Source organism: Achroia grisella, unplaced genomic scaffold, assembly GCF_030625045.1.
Source record: "Achroia grisella isolate CSIRO2021 unplaced genomic scaffold, CSIRO_AGI_Agris_v1 utg770, whole genome shotgun sequence".
Classification (NCBI taxonomy): Eukaryota; Metazoa; Arthropoda; class Insecta; order Lepidoptera; family Pyralidae; genus Achroia; species Achroia grisella.
The window spans coordinates 3,708,683-3,733,376 of record NW_026713016.1 but is presented as its reverse complement, the minus strand read 5'-3'; the positions used below and the strand labels follow the sequence as shown (position 1 = coordinate 3,733,376).

The 24,694-nt window shown below is 32.1% G+C and overlaps 1 protein-coding gene across 1 annotated transcript in view; it reads left to right on the top strand.

The window, feature by feature from the left end:
- LOC131850433 (nuclear factor NF-kappa-B p110 subunit) overlaps nucleotides 1-24,694 on the top strand; it is a 54,743-nt gene that overhangs the window by 23,153 nt on the left and 6,896 nt on the right. Inside the window, exons 5-15 of the mRNA XM_059200647.1 lie at nucleotides 4,561-4,693; nucleotides 8,584-8,688; nucleotides 9,379-9,490; nucleotides 10,822-11,000; nucleotides 14,873-14,919; nucleotides 17,652-17,714; nucleotides 19,034-19,271; nucleotides 20,346-20,389; nucleotides 22,504-22,566; nucleotides 23,672-23,806; nucleotides 24,334-24,443. Of these exons, the coding sequence (XP_059056630.1) occupies nucleotides 4,561-4,693; nucleotides 8,584-8,688; nucleotides 9,379-9,490; nucleotides 10,822-11,000; nucleotides 14,873-14,919; nucleotides 17,652-17,714; nucleotides 19,034-19,271; nucleotides 20,346-20,389; nucleotides 22,504-22,566; nucleotides 23,672-23,806; nucleotides 24,334-24,443 (1,229 nt within the window). The remainder of the gene's footprint in view (nucleotides 1-4,560; nucleotides 4,694-8,583; nucleotides 8,689-9,378; nucleotides 9,491-10,821; nucleotides 11,001-14,872; nucleotides 14,920-17,651; nucleotides 17,715-19,033; nucleotides 19,272-20,345; nucleotides 20,390-22,503; nucleotides 22,567-23,671; nucleotides 23,807-24,333; nucleotides 24,444-24,694) is intronic.

The window sequence follows — 24,694 nt, the reverse complement described above, 5'->3', positions numbered from 1 at the left end:
GAAATATGAACCTATGTATAGGTTATATATTCAATATCATGATAGAATCTATCTTCACATTAGCATGAAGATGTCTATTTTTTTTTTTAATGGATGATAATGGAATGGTGCTCCCGCCTGCGCTAACGGTTTACGCTGGCGGGGCACCAGTGGAGGATGATAAGATGAGCATGAGGTCAGGTCAGTTAGCCCATCGTGACAAATTCACTAGTAATTTATCACGATGGTTTCCAGTGGGAACCGCGTGGAGGTCAACTTGACATGGTACATTGCTAGCAATGAGACCATCGGTCCACATTACTAACAATCCTCTTTCCCCCTTGAAGATGTCTATTATACCAATATACTTATATGTAATTATAACTGTAATGACTGTTTGTACCACAGTCAGTGGTATTTCAGTAGGTATCACTCGGGAAATGGTATCAAACAGAAAGCTACACTGTCATATTTATAGTATTGGTATGGATTTCGTAATATTAGGTATGGTCCGTTTAATTCTTACGATAATATTACTGCACTCTTGCTTTTACTAATACCTATTAGATACTTTTAGGTTTATTACGTCAATAGATAGACATTTAGGTTTTAAGTATCCCTTATCAGAGTTTGCTTATCTATCTTATGCTCTTGAGTCTGAAACTATACCGGATATTACTTAATGATTACTTACTGAAAACACAGGAAACAACTGCACTAATTCAGATTATTTTTTGCCACTTCCTGATACTTATCTAGGTGATTCACCCAAAACATTATCTTAATACAATAATATAACAAAATTAATTATTATATGCGACTTTTTGATCGTCGACAAAATGATTTATGAGAATGAAATGACACCTTTGATATTATCATTTTTTTACAATATTATTATATTATTTTTTATATATATTTTTGGCCATCAGTACCAACATTCATATATGTGTAAGATATTTTTATTTTCAATTAATTAATTCATGCCGTCCCTAACAATCCCTCAGGATAACACCCGAGGGGATGGACTATGGGGATAGGAGGGTAGGAATTACCCCGCAGTGGTGCGTATGTACAGACGGGGCGCTCAGGGCCGATTTAGTTTAGAATTGGGGAAGATACACTCCTTTAACATAGATAGATATACCTAACAAACATACATACTTACATTCGCAATGACCTTCTATTTGTAAAACAATAATAGGTACATGTCGGGCCGACCTCGTGGTCCAGCGGTTTAGTACACCACTTTACTTCCAATGGTCGCGGGTTTGATTCCTCGCAAGGTGCTAACATTGTATTTATGAGTATGTTTGTTATGATTTATTTGTATCAGTCTGGGTGCTTTCTAGTATACTGTATACCTATGTATTTACAAAAAATGAAGTATTTCGATTAGTTGTCTAGTACCCATAACCCAAGCTCTGCTTACTGTGGAATTACATGACGCTGTGTTAATTGTCCAGGGTTATTTATATTTAGCATTTATGTAATAGATCATTTTGGACTTTCTATAATTCATTGAATGTTATATTCTATATTAACTCTGTCTACATTAGATGATGTAATTATTTCCATTAAACTAGAATATACCTAGACGTGCCTAGACGAAAACGAATAGTAAAAACTGAATTAAGAAATATCTTTAAAAATAATAATAGTAATTTTCTATTTTACTTATAGGCTGTGATGATTTATTTCATGATGTGTTAAAACAGTAAGTTGTTATGAAATGCCCCGTACCTCCATTGTATTACTTTTATATTATCTACTCAATTAATAATTTTGTAACAGGGGTTCATGTAACATTTATTATTGTAGTGTGTTAGTTTAAATATTACTATGAAGGTATTAAAAACATATAAAGCTTATTCGAAATGATCTTCATTGACTGCAATACAGTCCTTCCCACGTTGTGACCAGTTTTGAATAGAAGCACGCACTTTTTCCATGATAAAATTCTTCAGTATCAATCTTATGGATTGCTTTCTCCAAATTATGATACCGATACCGATTATATATACCTCTTAAAATTCCTGAAACCGGAAGACGAGAAGAAAATATATTTTTATTAATGCCTAAAGGATTAACTGTATATACTTATTATATTGAACAAGATTTTTTAACAGACGTAGATACTGTACGAGTTACGATCACGCTACAGCAGACTTTAAGGGGGTCTTCCTATGTGATGGGTTGAAAAAATCGATTTTTTTTTTTTCATAAATTGCTCCCTTAACATGTCTAGAATACGGTAGTAAAGCGATTTTAGAAAATTCGAAGTCGTTTTAAAGATACAGCAGGTAAAAGAAAGAGCGGTTCGGAGCGGTGAGTTGGCAGTTAGAGACCGGGCCTATTGTGTACCGTCGGCTTTATACCTGGCCTCCCTTTTATTAATATATTTGTTTATACAAGTTTAGACACGTTTAGGTAAACTTACTGATAAAGTTATCCAAGAAATTACAAAATTCTACGGATTAGCAATTCGACGCCATCCAGATTCGCTTGAAGATATGAGAAAGGAAGTTTGGGCAACGTACTATCATAAATGTTCTTCTGATGAAAACCCTCAGCATCAATTTTGTCCAGAAGGCGAAGACAGTTGGTGTAAATGGCGTAAGGCTGAAGCTAATAATGAACTGGACCAATTTCATCACGATAAACCACCTCTAATTCCGCAAGTCCAAGAAGCTATCAAACCGGTTTTCGAAGATTTATCGAAAGACGAATTATTAATTCGTTGTTTAGGAGCAGAGACACAAAACAATAACGAATCTTTGAATTCTTTGATTTGGACTTTCGCTCCTAAACATCTTCATTCTGGTCCCAAAGTTGTTGAAATTGCTAGCTACTTAGCAGTTATTATCTTTAATGAAGGTTTTCAAGGTATTTTAAAAGTTATGTCGATTATGGGATGCCCTGTTGGTCGTGAAGCCCAAGCGTATGTTGAGAAACGGGATGAAAAGCGAATCTTACGCTCTGAGCGGCGCGTAAGTGATGTCGTTAAACAAGCCAGGATTGACTCAAGAGCTGAACAATCTGCTTTAAAAGAGTTTCACGAGGAAGAGGAAGGAATACTCTATGGACCAGGCATCGCCGATTGAGAGTAAGTTGATATTTTAATAGTTTTTAACGGACTTGAAACTTTAAACGCGTTTTTCTCAAAACTGTGTTTTTCAAACTTTCCTCCATTGTATCTCAGAAACGGCTGGACCGAATTACTTGAAATTTACAGGGCACACTCAATATATGTAAACGCATGGAATGAACTATTATCAATCGAAAATTTTCAAAACTTCGATTTTTTTATAGCAAAAAAAAAAAAAACGCCTAATTTGCAACTTTTATTTCAAATGTCTATCAAAAATCCAATTTTTTTATATTCATTTGATTATAGGTCATTCCGTGCTTTTAAGCCTACAAATTAAAACGCCGTTTTTTTTTTTTTCAGATAAGCCGATCAGCCGGAATCGTGGAGGAAGTGGGAGCTCTTTTTTTCGAGGCGGGGGTGTTCAGAGCGCTGTAACTCTAGTTTGACTGAATATTTTTAGCTGAAATTTTATATTTATACTGTCCAAATATGTGTTAATAAATGATAAAAAACTTGAAGCTCTAAATATTTACTGGTCGTAGAAAAAAAATCCTAAAATATCCCTAAAAAACAGGCCGTCACATAGGAAGACCCCCTTAATTCCAAATTCATTCAGTCTGTACGTACGTATCCATTTGACCTTGTGAAATTAGTATGGACTGAGTTATTTATCAAGTTGCTACACAATTTTAACGGAATCCATGTGTGTATTGTTAATTTGTTATTTATGCATGTGCAATTATAAATAAATAAATATATTCATCGTCTGTTTTTAAGACTATTGAAAATCACCATCAATCAACTTTTAAAAGATTAACATCTGCATTCTTTATAAGTGCTTATTTATTTACTTTTGACGTAACCTACATCCTAAAATTAATAATGCTTGTACAAAAGTTATCCGACAACACTAGATTCTTTTCTACTAAACTGTAGTAACGTCAACAATCATTCTAACGCATAACAAGTACATAATAGCCAGTTATATGTATGTACGTGCCGTCACTTATATGTATATGTACTATTTAGAGTGGGCGATGTAATACAATATTTCTAAACTTAAGAAACCCACCAATCAGAGGATGGACTGATCACGAATGGTTGAACAACTAATGACAGTCGGTTATGAAAGGCAGAAGCTACACGGGATTCGTCATCACCACAAACCACATTGAACCCCACCCTTCGCACGCTGACCACACGAGTGCGGCCCGACATTCAGTATTCAATTCAGTCATCGTTAAATTTTCAAGGCGCTTTGTTGTGTTGTGATTGTGTTGCATATTTGATAACTTTAATATTGTGCTGTTGAAAATAAGTAGAGTGATACTCAGAATAAGAGCTAGCAATATTTGTAGAGCTTGTAATATTTATGGGAAAGCCACGTCGATATCGTGTGACTACAACTCTATTCTACCGCCCTCGTATAATGGATGTCCAAGACAATTACATTTCGGCGTCCGGTGAGTTTAAACAAACAAATTTTGTTTCAGGTTCGCACTCTATGCGAAAACGAAGCCAAAAACATTAATCTCAATATAGTTAGATTGAGGTTTAGTGCACACGATATAAAAACTAATGAAGAAATCTGTCCACCGGTGTTCTCCGAGCCCATTCACAACATGAGTAAGTAATTTGTAATTAATAATTATCTGTGTATATTATTAATGTATTGATTAATGTATGATAATCTGATTTTTATTAGATGAATTTGTGTTTATTATGTGCAATTAAAATTCGAAAAATACTTGATTTTGTTATTCATATAATTATATAATACAAATTCATCTATAATTATAGAGGATCGTAATTGTAACAAATTAATTCGAAACAGCAAACGAAAGCATTTTAATTGTTATAGAATTATTTTTAATACATGTGTGTGTGTGTGATTTACTAATTAATTATCTTAGAGGTTGATAGATAGAACATAGTAGGTATAGGAATTGTTATAAAAATAACGACTGCTATAGGAATTAGCAATTTAAATAACACATAATATTTTGTGATAAACGAGTAATAATTATCACATACGGTAAAATATTATTTGTTGTTAATTAACTAAATTATGATTAATTGCTGCTATTCAGTGCAATAGCTCTGTACCGATATCACAAAAAAACTTATATTTTTATAAATATATATAGATAAAATTTTGTTGGTGTCAAAATCATATTATCCAAAACCAAAATAATGATTGTTAGAATTTTTGTCTGTTTATCTCAAAAACCGTCTGTTGTCATTATTCTTTGTGGTAAGCTTTATTTAAAATTTAGTGTGTTATTTTATTCCCTTTTAATATCCTGTATCGCTATATTAAAAGGCTGATTCTATTTAATCAATAATATAATAATAATAACAACACAAAAAAAGTACTCGGGCATTTACGATATTCTTAATTGAAGTAGCTAGTTGGTAGCGATAGTGATTTATGACGTGCATACACTTCATTCAATTGGTTTACAAACTAAAAAGTTATTTAGTAGTTAGAAAGAGCTATTGTTATTTCGAATACTACGAATGTTATTACGAAGTCCGGGAGCTAGTACCTACTACGTACGTTAAGTATACCTAGTATAAAATATGACGCTTCCTGGTGCCGCTCCACGTCTCATCCTCTCCTACCTGCTCGCCTCCTATGCCACTGATGCGTGAACTCCCGTAGCCGTCTAAAATTCTCCACCCTAAAAACACGAGATCCTGGTAGTAGACCGGTCCGCCGTCCAGCATCAGCATCCTCGCGACGCCGTACAGCGGACACTCCCACAGGGCATGGTGGACGTCCTCGTCTTCAGCCCCGTGGTCGCAGCCACTCTGCTCACTGAGATTTATGGCGTGCAACCGCTTCCTAAAGTAGTCGTGTGTTAGGTCGGACAGTTAAAATTGAATAAAAAAGAAAAATTAATACCCATTTTTTATGTTATCGGCCAGATTTGAAATCGCGATCACTCAGTTTAAGTCGCCACATAGATAAACCACGATGCTCAAACAAAAGGGGTTAGGCTTAAGGGGTCACGCGTCGTTGTTGATAGTAGGTACCACATAGATATAAGAAATTACTCGAAATTTGCCGAATCTACATGCTGATTACGTTTATCTCTGCACAATGTTGTCAATCTCAAACAGAGGACAGTTTGAGATAATATTCTATTAGATAAATAGGACGACAAACGCATAATATTTCTTAGAAGCTTGTTATTTAAAAATATATACTGCGTGTATATAACGTAAACAATCTAACGTTATGTTTAAGGCAGTAACAGCTATGATAAACACGTTTGTATAGTGCCAATAGTTTTATTAATTAACTAGCTGTACCTGTGACTTCGTCCGCGTGGAATTTAACGTTATTTTTCTAAAATAAAGGTAGCCTAAGTTATTCCTTATTACCAAGAAAAGTCCCGGTACAGTCATTTCAGAGATTAGCCGGAACAGACAGACAGACAGAGTCAAAAATTGTAAAAAATGTTATTTTGGTGTGTGTACCATAATAAAAGTATTATTTATAAGTTAAAACAGATTAACAATACATAAGTGTACACTACATACATGTGAAAACTTTTTGTCATTAAATTTTATATTTAAATATTAAATCTATTATATACTTTAATATAATATTTTATGTATAATACTTATATGTGTAATTATAAAATATGTATAATATAATATACATATATACCCTACAGTGAAAATTTCTATTAAAAATTTCCCCTGTAACAAATCGCAGCGGAAGCTTAAGAATTTATAAATCCAGATATATACGTATAAAAAAATAAACTGTGAAACATATAAATGAAAAAAAAAAATAGGTATGTGTATGTCATGAGAACTATATTGATATAGCTCTAATGGTGCAATGTAAAAAAATATTTTCAATTTTACAAAGTCTGCCTCAGTATAGACTACGATTAAAGAATTATTTTTAACGTTAATTAATTGTGTATTAATATTTATGATTATCTGTAACCGATGCGTTTGGAACACATCCGTTATGGATATCATCTCAGGCTTTTGGTACTTTTATTAACTGCAATAATAATGTTTTTGATATCAAATTAATTTTAATAATTTTGATGCATCCTTTTAAGAAATAATGCACCTTCCCGTTTAGTTTTCTTTATATAGTATCATATAATGATGTTTATTATTGGACAAATATTTTAGGGACTATACAGTTTTAATTAGGTGACAACATCGACCTTTTACTTACTATTATAATTAATGGAAGTAAGTCCTTCACATCAAATATCTCTCACATTTCAATTTAGCGGAAATGTCACTGCAAACAACTCAATTATACCTTATCTAAAGGTAAATATTTGATTTATATATTTGACAGTAAGAGCCTACTATGACGTATGGTAGCTTTTCTATTTAGATATAGATAGATAGATATATCGTTTATTTGTTTGTTACTAATCACACACAACATGTTCATAGGAATATAAAATACATAATACAACATAAGATTTATAAAATTGTGTTATTATGTGTGATCTGTAGCAATACAAAAAGGTCGAAGCTCAGCGTGGAACATTGTTCAAGGAACAAAACACTGATTTTCAGCTTTAACCCATTTGAGGGTACGTGAAAATAAGAATTAAAATAAATATAAAATAAAAAGGAGCAATATTAATGGTGATTGTCTGTGCGGTGTGTGTATACCTAATAAAAATAATGTAAATAGTTCAGAGTATAATTTGATATAATTTTAACTGAGTGGTAAGGATCAACAAAAAGAAAAAAAGAAAATATTAATAAGAGTAACATAAAAAAATATATATTAATTATTATTATTTCAGTTGTCAGTATTATTACGCATGTAAAAGAATAAAGATATTCAATAATTTAATTGATTGTTCTATATGTGATATTAGACGTTGTATATATATGGGAATATAAATATTAATTGTCAATAGGTATACACTTGTTTGAAAAGTGAATCTAATTTCACCGGTTTTCGATACATTATATATAAAAATATATATTTCGATACATTATATATATAAATGTAAAACAGTTAATCAAAGATGCGTGCATTATATAAACGCAGCTAGTAAAGTTACATTCCACAACTGCATTATTTGTTTTTTTTTTTTATCAAATTTCGAACTGTCCGGCTAATTCAAAAAAGTAAAACGGCGCCAAAGCTACAGTGTCCATCACAGTTTTATGGTTGAGTTTATTAAAAAAAAAAATTCAGCAATATAAAAGTGTGTTATCGTTGTCCAATCGTCCTACTACTACTATTGATAAATATGCGTATGTATTTAAAACACTTGGATTTATTGCGCCCTCTCGTTCGGCTGGGGCTGAAATTTCACCACGTGTGTTATAAGTGTAATTACGCACTTATATCGTAATATACTGTTATCATTTTGTTTTTAAACAATAATTTACGCATATAACGCCCAGACCGTTAGCGTTTTATTACGTTAAATGTTGTGTACCTATCGATACCTGTGTAAAGTATGTAGTGTTTGTAAAATATTTTAATTGTGTATTGTTTCCTATAGAGAGCGCAGCTACTAACGACTTGAAAATATGTCGCATCAGCCGTAGCTGTGGCCGGCCCAGGGGCGGAGACGATGTATACATTTTTGTAGAAAAAGTAAACAAAAGTGCGTATTTACCTGTTATTTCTTATTCATATTATACGAGTAAGTAATTATTACATCAATTTCTCAACTGTAATTGAACTGAATATTCCTACATACTATATTTATCTATGTTCTTTTAAAAAAAAGCGAATAATTAAAGTTATTTGTTGAAATTGTATAATACTAACATATAAAAATACACTTACAGTCTATTGTATTGTTCATTGTTCATTGTTCTATTTGTATAAAGCTCGCTACCCGTACGCAATTCTTGTTACTTTAAACACAACTTCCTGTAGGTTGTCAATGAATGGGTTGGCTGAATTTTACGAATCACATTATATAGAATTAAATCTGTAACTGAACTAGAATGACAAACTAACCAAAGACTAACCTAGTGGTAAATGGTTCCTATCATCCGTTCCTATTGTCACATCCGTTGCCATTCAGAAGGCCAGGTGTAAATGTCAAATTTTCGCTTACGACTCACAATGTCTACCCCTGTTATTCATAATTTAACAAGGCTTTATAAAATTGAAATTTACTCAATTGTTCTTGTCTCTTGAGTCTTCTTTCACAAATTAAAATTTACACATTTGTTTGTTAGACAATAATATATGTATATTTATCTGTAACAGAAAATAATGTATAATTAAACAATATTCTTGGTAACATTCTTAAATATTAATATTGATGTAAATTTTCGTTTAGAAAACATTAGGATACGGTTTTTCGAGATTTCTGACAGTGGGGAGGAGGTCTGGAGTGCTTTTGCACATTTCTTAGAGAGTGATGTGCACCACCAATACGCGATCGTTTTTAGGTGAGTATTGGGTTACATAAAAATGTATAGTCGTTATTAATATAACGACGGCCTTGTTGGTCAAGCGGTTTAGTACACCGCTTTACTTCCGATGGTCGTGGGTTCGATTCCTCGCAAAGTACAAACATTTGTATACAATATGTTACTTCTTGATTGATCACTGTATGTACTCTTTGTTTTAATTAAAGTTTTGTAGTATTATGCTTTTTTTCGATTTATGATAAAGGTTAGCTTTTTATTCGTTAATGTAGCGGATCAATTTGAGATCATGATTTTCTGGGTTGTTAATTTTTGACCAAACTTCGAGTTTTATTTAAACTTCAGCTACAAGACAAGCCTGAATGTCCTGAGAATGTATTATTTTATGGCATTCGTTAGTTACACATAATACGAAAACATACATTCCCCTTTAAAAATTATGCATTAAACTCGAATATAAAATTAAATATAAATATCACAAATAAAAATACATTTTCACTGCTAAACCTTATGCGAGTCATAAGGTTTAGCAGTGAAACATAATGATCCGTTTAGCGGTTAAATAGATCATACTAAAATTAAAAAATATATAAATTTAGTACGCATAAACTGTATACTATACCAGTTTATCCGTATTAAATTTATTTATTGAGTCATAAGGTTTAGCAGTGAAAATATATTTTTCCACTAAGACGCAAGACATACGCAAGACACTGCTAAACCTTATACGAGTCATAAGGTTTAGCAGTGAAACATAATGATCCGTTTAGCGGTTAAATAGATCATACTAAAATTAAAAAATATATAAATTTAGTACGCATAAACTGTATACTATACCAGTTTATCCGTACTAAATTTATTTATTGAGTCATAAGGTTTAGCAGTGAAAATATATTTTTCCACTAAGACGCAAGACATACACCTACATAGACTAACTTTTATTACAATAAAAGTCCGGAAGAAGGTGAAGTAGAGGATGAAAGTACCTATGTTAATTGCTAGTTTTATATTTTTCCAAAATTACTTATAACACTTATCTTGATACTAGCTACTCGCCCGGGTGTACATGTATTATACATAAAAACAGTGCTCTTGAATCACTATTTATTAAAAAAAATCGCTTTAAAATTGCGTTTGTTGCTTCTTAAATATTTAAGCATACATAGAGACAGACAGTGACAGTGACTTTATTTTATACTTACTATGAAATGATGATTATACGAGTTGATTAAAAATTTGTCTATGATTTAACTTATTACGCTCTGTATTTTGTACAGTTTTTAGTGTTAGTATCCTAGGTACTATTCCTTTTTTAAATATCTTGATGCTATAATATTATAACTGTTATTCAGAACACCAAAATATGCGGACCCACACATAACAGTGGACGTGAAAGTGTTCATAGAACTGGTACGACCACTGGACGGCCGGACAAGCGAACGCAAAGAATTCACATATACAGCGGAACAGGTGTTCAAGCAGAGCAAGAAAAGGAAGGCAAATTCAAGCTACTCATCACTAAATTCTAACAGTAAGTTATTTTTTTTTATTTTTACATATTGTTATTTTAAAAGCAATTTGTCTAGCAATAAAGAGAAAGAAAAGGTATTTAAAATACTTTGATATTATTAATGTTGCATTAATTTGATTATAATGTCAATTAATTGTTAGTTGTGCAAAAGTAATATTTAGTTTATTATATTTCAGTCATTTTACCTTACTTAATCTGTGTATACTTTATTAGAAATTATTACGAATATTTAAAACGTATCTCGCATTAGATTTTAATTATAATATAGGTATCATGTGAACAATACACAATTTACGTTAAACATCATACATATTTTGTAATAGTTTTACTGAGTCAATATCTTAGCAATAGGGGACAAACTAATTTCCTTTAGAAAATAACCTCTCTTATACAATCATTAATAATAACGCAAAGAACTCTACTACTACCTATACCTATCGCCTAATTCTGTATTGTTCTGTAGCCTGTAGCCTTATTTTTTTAAAGTTAAACAAACATTAATTGTATGGTTACTTATAAAGGTCGTACCAAACAAAAAAAGAAATATAAGTACAATGCTTGCTTCTAAAACAATCATATTCACCAAACTTAGTTTTGGTGTGGCAGGAGATTGTTAGTTATAGGCAGAAGTGAATCCACATAACTATGTAAGTACTATGTTAATGCCACGTGGTAACCTCCGAGATACCATCGTGGTTTATTATTGGTGAATATGTCACGATGGGCGAACGGTATCTGACTATGGTCATCATATCACCATCCACAGCTGCTCTGTCAGCGTATACCATTGGCGCAGGCGGTCCATGAACCATTAAACAAAACGATTTCAAATAAATTAGCCATATGAACGAACAGTTTGTATGAAGATCATAAAAATTAATAATATTAATTAATTAAATAAATATATATTGTGCAATTATCATAAAGGATACTTTATAATAGAGCAGCACACAAGTTTCTTCCTTATTCTTCTTGTGATGAATCTGCATTCCGAATAAGCAGTAGAATCTAAAAACTTGACTATTCAAAAGTGCTTATATTAAGTTTATTTGAATAAAGATTAGTTTTATTTCTATTTCTAATAAAAGAATCTTAATTAAATTAACTTATGTTAATGTAAAAATGATATTAACAATTGCAGAATTATCGTTGCATGGATACAATTGTGTCATCGTTTGATATGTATGTATATATGCTAGAGATTGTAGGTAACGAACATGAATCATTTGGAGTTTGCGAATAGTCACGTAGCGCAGTCGCCATTCCATGAGTTTTTATTTTATGGACCGCTTGAAGGTCGACCTAATATTCTACATAATTTTTTCAGTATTAAAAATTTATTCCCTACGGTTCAGTTATCAGTTAGTCAGTAGTGAGTATACAGATTTAACTGAGAAGTTCTGGCAAGAAACTCTACTATATACGTAACTACCAATGGGATCAGTAGTCCCTTTTACTGACAAACCCATGTCTTTATATGGAATATATAGAGTTAGAAAATAAAGGACCACACAAGCGTTACCGAATCTGGATCTTCTAACCGACGCAAATGATCAATTTTTGGCTTTCAAATTAACAATTAATGATACACATTTTTATTTAGCATGTAACCATCCATTATACAGTCATTACTATTTGTTTTAAAGTACATTGAATTAAGCATTATTAAATATTATTAATTTACAATAACTACAATTATAATATGAAACAATGGTCATATATCTACATCAACAATAACAATAATTATTTTATTAACACTTTAAACGCTGCCAATTAAACATTTTATTAAACAGGGTTTTTCCATGAATTCAGTGTTAATCTTTTTTATATTTGACTCTAATGGTGTTATGTACTTACAACTCTATTATATACTAATGTCTCGTCCCGACTTAAGTCTTGTACAAGCAATAGGTATATATTATATATCAGTGTGTGTGCTAATTTTAACCCGCCGCTTCACTCGCGTTAATTACAGCTTAAGGGGCCCGTAATTAACGCCAGTATTATTCTTATTATTAATATTAACGAGAATAGGAGTAGATTTTCGAAAAATCATGTATATACATTATACATACTTGTTTTTAAGAGCTTCCAAGAAGCAGAGAGTTTACAAATATTGTTTCCGAATATAAACTTTGACTCCTTAAAGATTGTATTTCCAAAAGTCCTTTCTTATTCATTGTATTTATTTTAAAAATAGCGTCTGAGAGTTTAGGCAGGGTTGTATTTTTTTATATCGTACTAATTGACCCGGCAAACATTGTTTTGCTTTATAAAGTGCTAATATTAAAAAATGGCGTTTATGGTAGAGAAAATATAGGGATTTATGTATTTTTTAATCATAACAAAATTAAAATAAAGGAATGTCCAATAAACAAAAAAGAAAATTTTTGGTGTAGACGATCTCGTCCCATCCTCAGATCTAGTGACTATACACGATATAAGAATCGGTCTAGCCGTATCGGAGGAGTTTAGTTACAAACACTGTGACACTAGGATTTTATAAATTAGGTATGTCCTTCTATGATGAAGGTAAATGATGATGATCAGATCACCCTCCACAAAATTCGTTACTAATATCATAATTAATTATGTGTATTGAAGTGCTTCTTATAAATGCCTACTGAATCTATCCACATCCTTATCGTATCGGTAAATTAAGCGAATCGGTGAATCTGCCGCTACAGCATGTATGAACGAGATAGCTATTATAGTCGTCCTATTCTTTCTAATGCCCACGATACAAATCGATAACTTATCGATAGATTTCTGTCACTTGTCTAGGTAGAGATAGAGGCCTGTATATAATGAAATTGAAAATAAACGTGTTTTTAATTTTGTGTTTTGGAATACGAAGAATGAAATGAAAATTATAAAATAGAGAGGTAACTTTCTATTTTATAATTTTTATATTCAGTTCCGTTAACTTAGGCTACACGATATTAGACTTTAAGTTTGCGAGTTTACCCGTTCGGTACACTCCATCTGCGGTACTACTGATGCGATTTCATAAGTTCTACTAGTCGCGTAGCCCATTTACCGAGGAAGGCTATAGGCTATATAACATCACGCCACGACCAATAGGAGTGGAGCGGCAATGAAAAATGTGACGCCAATAAAGAGCGCGTGTTGGCTAGTTATAAATAAATATTTATCCAAATTCCAATGCAATGATACTATACTTCAATAAATTATGCAACAGTTATTCAGATTTTACGAATAAAAAGGTCAATATTGGTGAAATAATTTGTTTATATTCAACAATTTCAATTAAAATCATTTAATTTAAAGAATTGATAATTGAAACAATATTGTTTTATTGTTAACTAGCTGTACTCGCGACTTCCTCCACCTGGAATATAACTTTATTTTTCTAAAATAAATATAGCCTAGGTTACTCCTTATTACATCAGCTACCTGCCAAAAAAAGTTCCGTCAAGATCGGTTCAGCCATTTCAGAGATTAGCCGGAACAAACAGACAGACAGATAAAAAATGTTATTTTGGTTAATGTACGGTATTATATTCATATGCATGTAGTAAAAAACGGTTATTTCAATATTACAAACAGACACTTCAATTTTATTTATATGTATAGATGAAATTAAGAAGTTTGTTTAGTTCTGCCACCATAACAGAAACTGAGCGCGAGGTTACTGATTGACATCCTCTAAACAACATCCAATTCAACGAGTCATATAATAAATCTCTATTACCTACTATACTTAGATATCAAATACGTTTCAGAACGGAAATAGGTGCTGTGGATAAAAAACAAATTTCAACTTAATGGTATTAATGCATGGGTTCAATTTTATACTTGTGTTGATATGAATTAATCAATTGTAACCTTACTATCATTATTTGTTTTAGGTAGTTCTATAAAGAGCATTAACGAGGTTCCAGCTACAGTGATGTTCGTGAGTACTATACATTAATTAAACATTACTAATACTAAAAATACGAAAGTTTTTGAGTATGTTATATTATGATGTTTGTTACTCTTACCTTACCTTTCACGCAAAAACTACTCAACGGATTTGATGAAACTTTGCAGTAATGTAACTTATACATCGGAATAACATATAGGCTATAATTTTAAAATATATAATGTAAATTCAGTAAGTGTGATGCAGACGACGTCGCATGAGTCATCTAGTATTTATTTTATTTATTTTCATATGTCACCAAAATATGACGTTATCTTGAAAGAACAACAGTGGGTAATCCAGCTTCTTAGTCAGAACCCACAGGCCGATAAAGTTGTAAAGACTAAATTAATTAAACAATAATGTATGATTACTGTTAACTGGAAAATATGATTGTCGTATAAATATATGCAACTAGTATGATACATATAAAGCCTCCGTAAAAATCTCTAAATGATATTTACACACTTTTAATCTGTTTTGTGGTTTAGAAGAATTATTTGTGGTTTGTTAGAACTAATTATTTTATACAATACTTATTACTGAGTGTTAGTAAATGTTTATAGAGTTATGGGGTATAGTTTTTACCGCAAATTCACTGTCGTCGCTGTTAGTTGCAAATATTTCTTTAGCTCAATAACTCATACTCCATACGTTGCTCATACTCTACACCGACCTACTTTACCGTAGGTCCGATACACGTATGTACCTACTGGTGTTTTATATTCTGATTACTTTCAAAGACCGTCGTCCCATATGCTCACGGCAGTTCAAGAATCCCTTGACTCCTCCTTCAAATGTCACGTTGACAAAGTAACGTAATCCTAATTATCAGAATCATAAAGTACTGATTTGTGTCCACCTTTCATTGTATGACAATGCATGCAGACGAATCAACCTCAGAGAATAAATAAAATAGTTAATGAGTCACATCGTCTATATCTCTTATATATATATATATATATGAATATAATTAGCCGCCAGCATTGTTGTGGTTTACCACCTCTGTGCCATAATACGCATATAACAAGACTAATACCATTAAATTGTAATTCAAAATAACATAACAAAAATAAATTGATACAGGAAACATAAAAAATAAGTTCATCTTGTAACAGTTAGCAGCTGTAATTTTCATAATATAATACAACTTCTATATCTTTATTTCTATTTTTAATCTTAAGTATGGCGGTTACCCCCTACTTTGTCTTCTTTTTCCGAGTAAAATAACAACCTAAAAATATATTGTCTATATTGTTAACCGGGCCTTAACACGAATCATTTTATGCTAAATAAAAGTATTTACCTCTCGCGACGTTTCGACTAGTTGAATCGTATAACGTAATAATTAGCTGCAGTGTGTATCAGGCTGAGTTGCTTGCAATATCCCGGGCCTGTGAATGGGCAATTACCCACCAATACCCATCCAATTGTTTCATTCATTCATCAAGATCTTTACCAAGCTAATAATCCCATTGATACTGTTTGGGTCAGAAGTCATGTGGGTGTTGTAGGCAACGAGGCAGTGAATGCTGCGGCTGGAGAGGCCAGTTTTTTTTATGGATGACAATGGAATGATGCACCCATTTGCGGGGCACCAGTGGAGGATGATAAGATGAACATGAGATCAGGTCAGTCGGCCCATCGTGACAAATTAACTAGGAATTTATCACAATGGTTTCCAGAGGGAACCGCGTGGTGGTCAACCTGACCCTATTGCTAGCAACGTACCATACGTTGCTAGCAATGGGGTCACGAGTCCACATTACAAAAAATCCCCTTTCCCCCTGGAGAGGCCAGTCGCATGCATAAGGCTCCTAATTACCATAAATTTTCATTGTGGTATGCTAAAGCCTCATATAAGAAAAACACTCTTATGACATGTAAAAAGAGGTATATATCTGCTGAGCATGGTTCACACATCAGAAATCTCCCCCCACATCTCGATAATATAAGAGAACTCTTCTCTACAGCAGAATGCTCCCTTCATCTCTGTCAACTTCTCACCGGACACGGAAACATCAAGAATTATCTCATGCACTTTCATATTACAGACAATTCATACTGCCCGTATGATGGAGACAGTGAGCAAACATTTGAATATATTTTCAGGAATTGGACTATTTTTGAAAGGGCCTTTTACGACCACGATTAAATGTTCTAAACTTATGTGTTATTTATCTGTATATTTATATATATATACTCGTAATATATAAATAAAATAAATATATAAAAACACCTCTCAGTGAAAAATAATTAGTCCTAAGAAAACTTCTGTTGTATCAAATCGCAGCTGAAGTCAATGTTGTTTTTTTGCAAATTAGCAAATATTGTCAGTGAAACAAATAAAGGAAAAAAAATACCTTTATTTATAGTACTATAAGTTTATTCATGTTAACAATATAAGTGATGTATATTAAAATATACACGAAAGTTTAAAAATAATAACCTAAATTTCCCGTTTGTCGCGATAAGATAACGAACAACCATACAGACAGAAACATTTTCGGATTTTAACATTAAGTATGCATAATAATTAACATTTAATAACAATAATCTATTTTATCTTATTCTATTATTATATGTTGTTGATCACTAGACACGAGATTACTCATTTGACCCAATATTTTGTAAATGTTTCGCAGTCAACAGTGCCTAGGAATTCCATACACAGCTAGCAATGTTGTGAAATTTATTATTTTAACATAAACACTTTTTTTCAGCAAAGGACCAACATGTGCGTTGATGATCCCAAAAACGATTTTAATATGTTCACAGTCCAAACCGTAAGTTGAACATTATTAATTTTAAAATGTGTTTAAGTATGTAATTATAATATAATTCAGTAGGTTCCTTTTTTACATGGTAAAATGCATGCCTTGTTATAGAGTATTTGTAATGTGAACTTATAGAGGATGCGCATCAAGTCCTGACGGAATGCGTCAGGAACGAAGACGAAAGGAAACACGTAATTTATAAATTATAACTGACAACAATTTTATTAACACTGCCCTTAGCGGAATTCTCACCTGGTCGCGGTTGGTACATGATATCAATGAAAGTAGGTTTTAATTATTAGGCTTGCAACGAATATTATATCTGGTCATACGCCGAAACTGAATAATCGACAAGTAATCTGATTTCCCTGACCGAATAGCTGAATATTAGCCAAAAGTATTCGACCGGAGTGTGGCGCCAAAACTTGCGTGGATGTGCATCATTGTTATTGGTCCCCGCCTGGAACTGTAATTGTAGTATCTCTGTGTTTAGAAGTTGTGAGTTTGATCATTGCGATCGTCTATCTTTTTTCTTCCAATAAACACAGTGTAGTATTATTGCATTGCCTATACTAGAAGACATTTTAATGACCAACTTTAACAATTTTATATTTTGTATTTTATTTATTAAGATTTGTGATACTGTATAAGTGTGCATTGTTAAAATCATACACGGCACTTACATCATGATATTATCGTCATTATCATCATCGTGTACCAATTTTTTTTGTTCTTACCCATTATTATATTTTTATATCTATATTTTGTATTGTTACTTACATTACGGAACCTCTCCAAGAGTGGTCCGATCATATTAATAGAATACCACATCTTCAATGTTGTTTCTTAAATTTACTTTAATTAGTATATATAAAAGGGTTCAGGTATTACAATTATTTTCCCCAGACAGATACATATTCCCCAGACAAACATACATACAGATGTATTACAATTATTTTCCCCCCATCCCCCTTGTCAGCAAAAGTAAGCATAGCTCTTACCCTCTCCCCCATGCTTACATAAACATTTTTCAATTAATGTATTGTTTTTTTAGCAAAATTCAAATTAAAAAACAATCTGAAGGTTGTAATTCGTGTAAAAAAGTAAATGACTACCGATGACTTAATCATCACCTAGACTCCCCTATCCCCCTATGTCATCCAAAATAATCAAAGTAAAGACCCGCCGTCCCCCATAGTGCTTACGTAATATTTGAACGGCCACAAATCAGACTAAATAGAAATAATTCAATAAAAGGTACTTCAATTGTTATAATAGTAATAACAAAGATTTTTTAAAGTTAATTTAAGTAATCTGTCTGTTACCAGATACCCCAAATTCCAGCATCGAATCATTCGCCTAATAACGATCTAGGGGAAGCTCTCATGCTGAACATACCGAACCAGGATTCCAACAACAGGCAGTTGTACCTTGTGAACGATATTCCTCAATCAGGACAGCCTTCATTGCCAGATTTCACCTCCACCGAGCTGAGGCAGTACCTTGAACACAATTCAAGTATTTCAATTGAAGATAAACAACGATTTTCCGAGCTGAACTTGGCTGGTAAGTAATAATTTCAAATATGTTCATTTACTACCCTGAATAAAGTCCAAAGAATCGTAAGTTAAATCCGTAAATTTTTGTCCATTTATTTATATTTTGGACTGACAGTCTGTGCAAGGAAACAGACATTAAACCAAAAAATCATTCGAAAAAACGCTGAAGGCCACATTGGATTCAAATATACCTAGTAAAATATGGGCATGACAAGTGTTAAATTCACCATGATGTCGATAACTGACAATGTCTCTGACTATTACATCGAGAATAACAGCCGTAACGGTGTGTGCTGTGTCCTTAATTTACACGCCATATCAAAAACAGCCAGATATATGACCATTGTAAACAAATATATACGAACTACTATATGCTATATTTGTTGCAAATGCTTATAATTATAACATGTAGACATAACTATCAATCCGCAATTCACCAAAACCTGGCAACCGTCGCCTATATGTATATGTACTGATGTCGTGATGGCGTGATGTACATGAATAGCATCGCGGATATCACGTCATATTGTGACGCCTACGGCACCGTGATATCTTGCTATTCTGAAGATCTTTGCTCTGTAATTTAACAGTCATTATAGTCTTCAATCGTAATACAGCTTATAAATCAAGTTTGGTTGAAAGGTGAAATAGGTCATGCATAAGTTCCCACGTAAACGACTTTGTACAAACTCTACTTCAGCTAATTATTGAAGTGATTTGTATTTTTTGACGACGGTGCGTCAAATAAAAAGAAAAAAATACAATCACATATGTATAAGCATATACAAGCATACGGCCCATCTAAATAATAGTATATGGCTATCGTAACCTATAGACTGTCCTGTAATACCAGGGTGCACGTGCGCTTTGCCGACCCTAAGGATTATAATATTTAAAAAAATACAACCTTTTTTTATTCGCTTATAACGCAACTTTTTGTAGGTGTAATATAATAATTTAAAAAAAGTGTAGTGCATATTTTTAAGTTTAATAATTACAAACTATAAAATCTTTCGGTGTTTTAACCATTGATGTTAATCTGTTTTATTATTAAGTATTTAAGAATTTCGTTTTGTTTCAGAGTACATGAACTCCTTCCCAGATATTGATAATTTACCTGATGAGGTATGTAGTATTTATAATCTTTACAGTAATTGATCTTATCATTCGCCGCATCAATCAGTCGACGTCGACTCGAGTTCGAGTTCGTCCTCATCATATTCTGTTGGTGCCCTCCAGCCATATAGATAGCCAGATAGATATAAATCTATTAAAAAATACATCTACCTAAAACTAATTTATTTTCCATATGTAATGTTTTTATGTAAACATAATCAATGTTATTGTGGACATCAATCTAACATGGTACATTGCTAGCAATGGAATTGCTAGTCCACATTACTCACAATCATTTTCCCCCACAAATAATTTGGTAGCACCTTGTATATATATATATATATATTACTTTACTGCATTAGAAAATCAATTTGACTACATTTTAATATTTTGTATTTATGATGTAAGTAGTAGTATGTCGCGTGTCATTTGTACCATATCGTCACTATCTACTCGGGAATTCCAATACTCATGACCAAATGATCTCATTTTAATAATATCTACTGTAATTATTTATTGAAAAAAAAAACAATTGATGACTGACAGAATCATCACATTACTTTATCGGAAAGTATGCATAACAACACAAATTTCAGTGACTTCATGATTGTTCTCTTAGATAGATAAGTAGACAGTTTGAACTGCCCACACACGTGGCAGCTCAAATGCGTTCTATTGTATATAAATACCCAACGGTGTATTTTAGTTGTTCATCAGTTAGTGGTGTTCATCAGTATGATTGTTTGTATTGGTATATTCTATGTATATTATGTATGTATTTAAAAATAGATATCTAAATATATCTGTAAGTTGTTCAGTACCCATTACACAAGATTTGTTAGCTTGGTACTGGATAATGCTGTGTGAAATGTCCACGGATAATATTATTATTTCCAACATTATTTGATTTGATATAGATTATTTACATCACTAGTGAGTCGGTCAGTAATATAAATTGACTAGATGTTTGCAGTAGTCGACCAAATTTTGGCTCACCTTATGGTAGTGAACCATTAGTGCACAATCTCTCATTAATTATCGCTCTCCTTGATGTAGTTCGGTTTAGTTTCTAAACATGACGACGCAAGTCGCGTAAGCCACACAAGTTTAGGTATATGATGTGTGATAACGAAGCAGGCGTGTGCCGCGCAGGTTTGTAGCCGTACTGGTCTGTACGACGTGACGTTGTAATTTAGTCTCATTTGTTTTCCAGTCCTCTATTACAATTCCATCCAGTCAGCAACATCAATATCTAAAGAACAAGTATTAACAAGTATTAACGCGCTATACTAATAAAAACATGATACGCATGTGTTTTATACTAAAATATTAATAACCTTACAGTACCACCACAGTTGCTACCTTTATTCAAACGATCAACTATGCTAATATAAAAAACCCGAAAAATATTGATTAGACAAAAACGTTATATTACAGAATGTGTTTTTAAATATGAGTCAACACATAGGCTATAGAAAGCTGACACAAACATCACCATGAACTAATTATTTAATTACTAGTTTAAATACGCCACCTACAATTTTATGAATTAGTATAATTTCACACACACACACAGTCTTTTACAGTACAAACAGAAACAAATTCTTAATATAATAATAAATAACCCTAGAAGAGCGTGATCTCCTATCACAAGTATTTAATTATGCTTACAAGGAGATCCCAGCCCCGGCTTAAGGAAATATATAAATAAGAATACGTGATTGTTGATATGTAAAAAAAAAAATTGTAAAACATCTTGGTCAATGAAATAAATTATTATTATTATTAAATTATTATTATTATTATTAGTATAATAATAAAATACATATATAGATAGTGTCATCTGTATTTTTTAATTATCCGACCCGTCCCGACTTCGCATGGATGTATTATAAATTTAAACATTCCTCTTGATTCACTCTATCTCTTGCTGAAAACTGCATTAAAATCCGTTGCGTAATTTAAAAGATATAAACAAATAGAGAGCGACGGCGACTCTGTTTTATACTATGTAAAGATTTTAGTTTGAATATTATCAGTAGCTATCATCTCCAAATGTACTCACGCATTATGTCGCGGGACCTACCGTTAATAATAACATTAAATATTTTTTTCTTTTGCAGCCAAGCGGTATGGACTACGTAACAAGTAAATATAAACTGATTTCTGACTCTGGTCGAACAAAGGTTTGTTGTTTCCCATTTATTCCAATAATATTATTTTCAATAGAAAATCCTAAATTACTGATATTAGACCATTAAGCAGTCACTATTAGTAATTATTTTTCGCTGTAAGATTTTTAAAAATAAAGTTAATTGGAACATTTTTTTACATTACTTACCCTACATTTTAAGATTTGTACTTCAAAATATCTATTAATAGTCTTAAAGTAATACGTCCAAGTAATCATGTTCACTGTCTGTGTTTAGTCATTATATTGTGGTACTGTCACGACTTTTGATATTTATTTTGAAGATTAAAAATTCCACTACAATCTCAGATGGGTTTAGAAGCATTGTCTACTATACAAAATGTAGTGTACGCGTCATCTCTCCTCCGATCGATCCCCCGTCGAATTCAAACGGGTCGATATTACGACAACCTGATCCCAGGTCGAACCTCTAGCGGTGCACTAAAGGCGGTGTAGTAAAGTCGTATCCATCAGGCAGGGCTGCCTTTAACTGCTCCTTAAGTCCTTCCGCCGCCGGTTTCAAATGCCATAGTTATAGTTGAGTGATTTTTTGGCCAACAGCATTAGAGTAGTTATTTGAACTAGAGCGCTACTTGAAATAGCGACATTTTGCTCTATAGGTATATTTGAAGCAAACATGGCAATTTGCGAGCTTACTACTGTCACTAGGATTAACAGGGTTTAAATGTGCTATATCGGGAGCCACGGTAAATCAGTTTTGTTCCTTTACAGAATAGTTATTTTAATAAAATGTTTCCTACTGTTCTTACTTTATCTTTATATCAATATATATATCTATATGTACATATTTACGTCACATTTAGGTACTGTAGTTAATTGTGACTCACAAAACGGCAACACATGCACAGATAATTTCGCAAGTTTATCATAGTCTCATGACTATGACAAACTTACGAAATATAAATATAAAACTTACTCTTTAAATATATTGGAAACATACTGGACTAGCGACGTATCATGGTTAGTATTACCTAATACTAAGCATATAGATATTTTAGAAAATATTTAAATTACTTTAATAATTTCAAACGTCTTAGCTTACACAATAAACATAAATAGATATTATTAAAATTTTATAGGGGAGTGAAAAAAAGGCCAAACTAACTACTGAGGTGAAATCAACTAAAAATGAGGACGTGAAGCCTACAATTGAAACAGCGAACAGCGAATATTCGGCATCTTATACCTCAGCAGATGGGATGGCAGTGAAACAGGTAAATATAGAATACAAATTGTATTGTGCCGTTCTTGTGAATTCATTATATACTTATCTATACATCTATATATATATAAATAAAGTTAGAGTGTCTGTTTGTCATATTGGAATAACTGTTTTATACTACATGTATATACTATACGTGATGAATGAAAAAAAAAATGGGTCACAAAGACGAACTAAAGCTATTAAGATCTTTTAATTTTACACATAAAATCCTTACGCAAATTTCTTCAATATACGCAATATTATCGCAGAACTGTGTATTCTCATACAAATGTACTCCGTTATCACTTGTTTAATGAAATACTGAAAAAATATTTCAGGTAACATATGAAAAAGTAGAAAGGAGTAATGTTAGTTTAAAACTTTGATTTATAAATTATTATAATTGCAGTTTATGGTTAGATATGTAAGTCAATGGACACTCAAATGCAATTTGAATATACTCAATAATATGGCATATTCTGTACCATTTTTTATACCTGTTATTATACGTAGGTATTATTCATGTTTTACTTACAGCTGGTCGCTGAAATATGTGAAATAATACGTCAGAAAAATCCAATGAAAAACCAAATAGTAAGAGAGAAATTGGAACAGTTATTCGAGAAAAGATTAACTAATGGTGACACGTGAGTACATAATGTTCATATATTTTGTACCTTCCCCTTTCATAATTGTTAGTTATTTTCTATAGTATTTAGAGTCTTGTGTTTTACAAATTATCAATATCAATTGTTATCACTAATTCTCATAAATAAAATTATTTGTATCGTGCCAGAATATACACGATATTAGTTTTATTTTACGGCCACGATGGTCTAGTGGTTTAGCATACCGCATTACTTACGATGTTCTCGGGTTCGATTCGTCCAACGGTGTT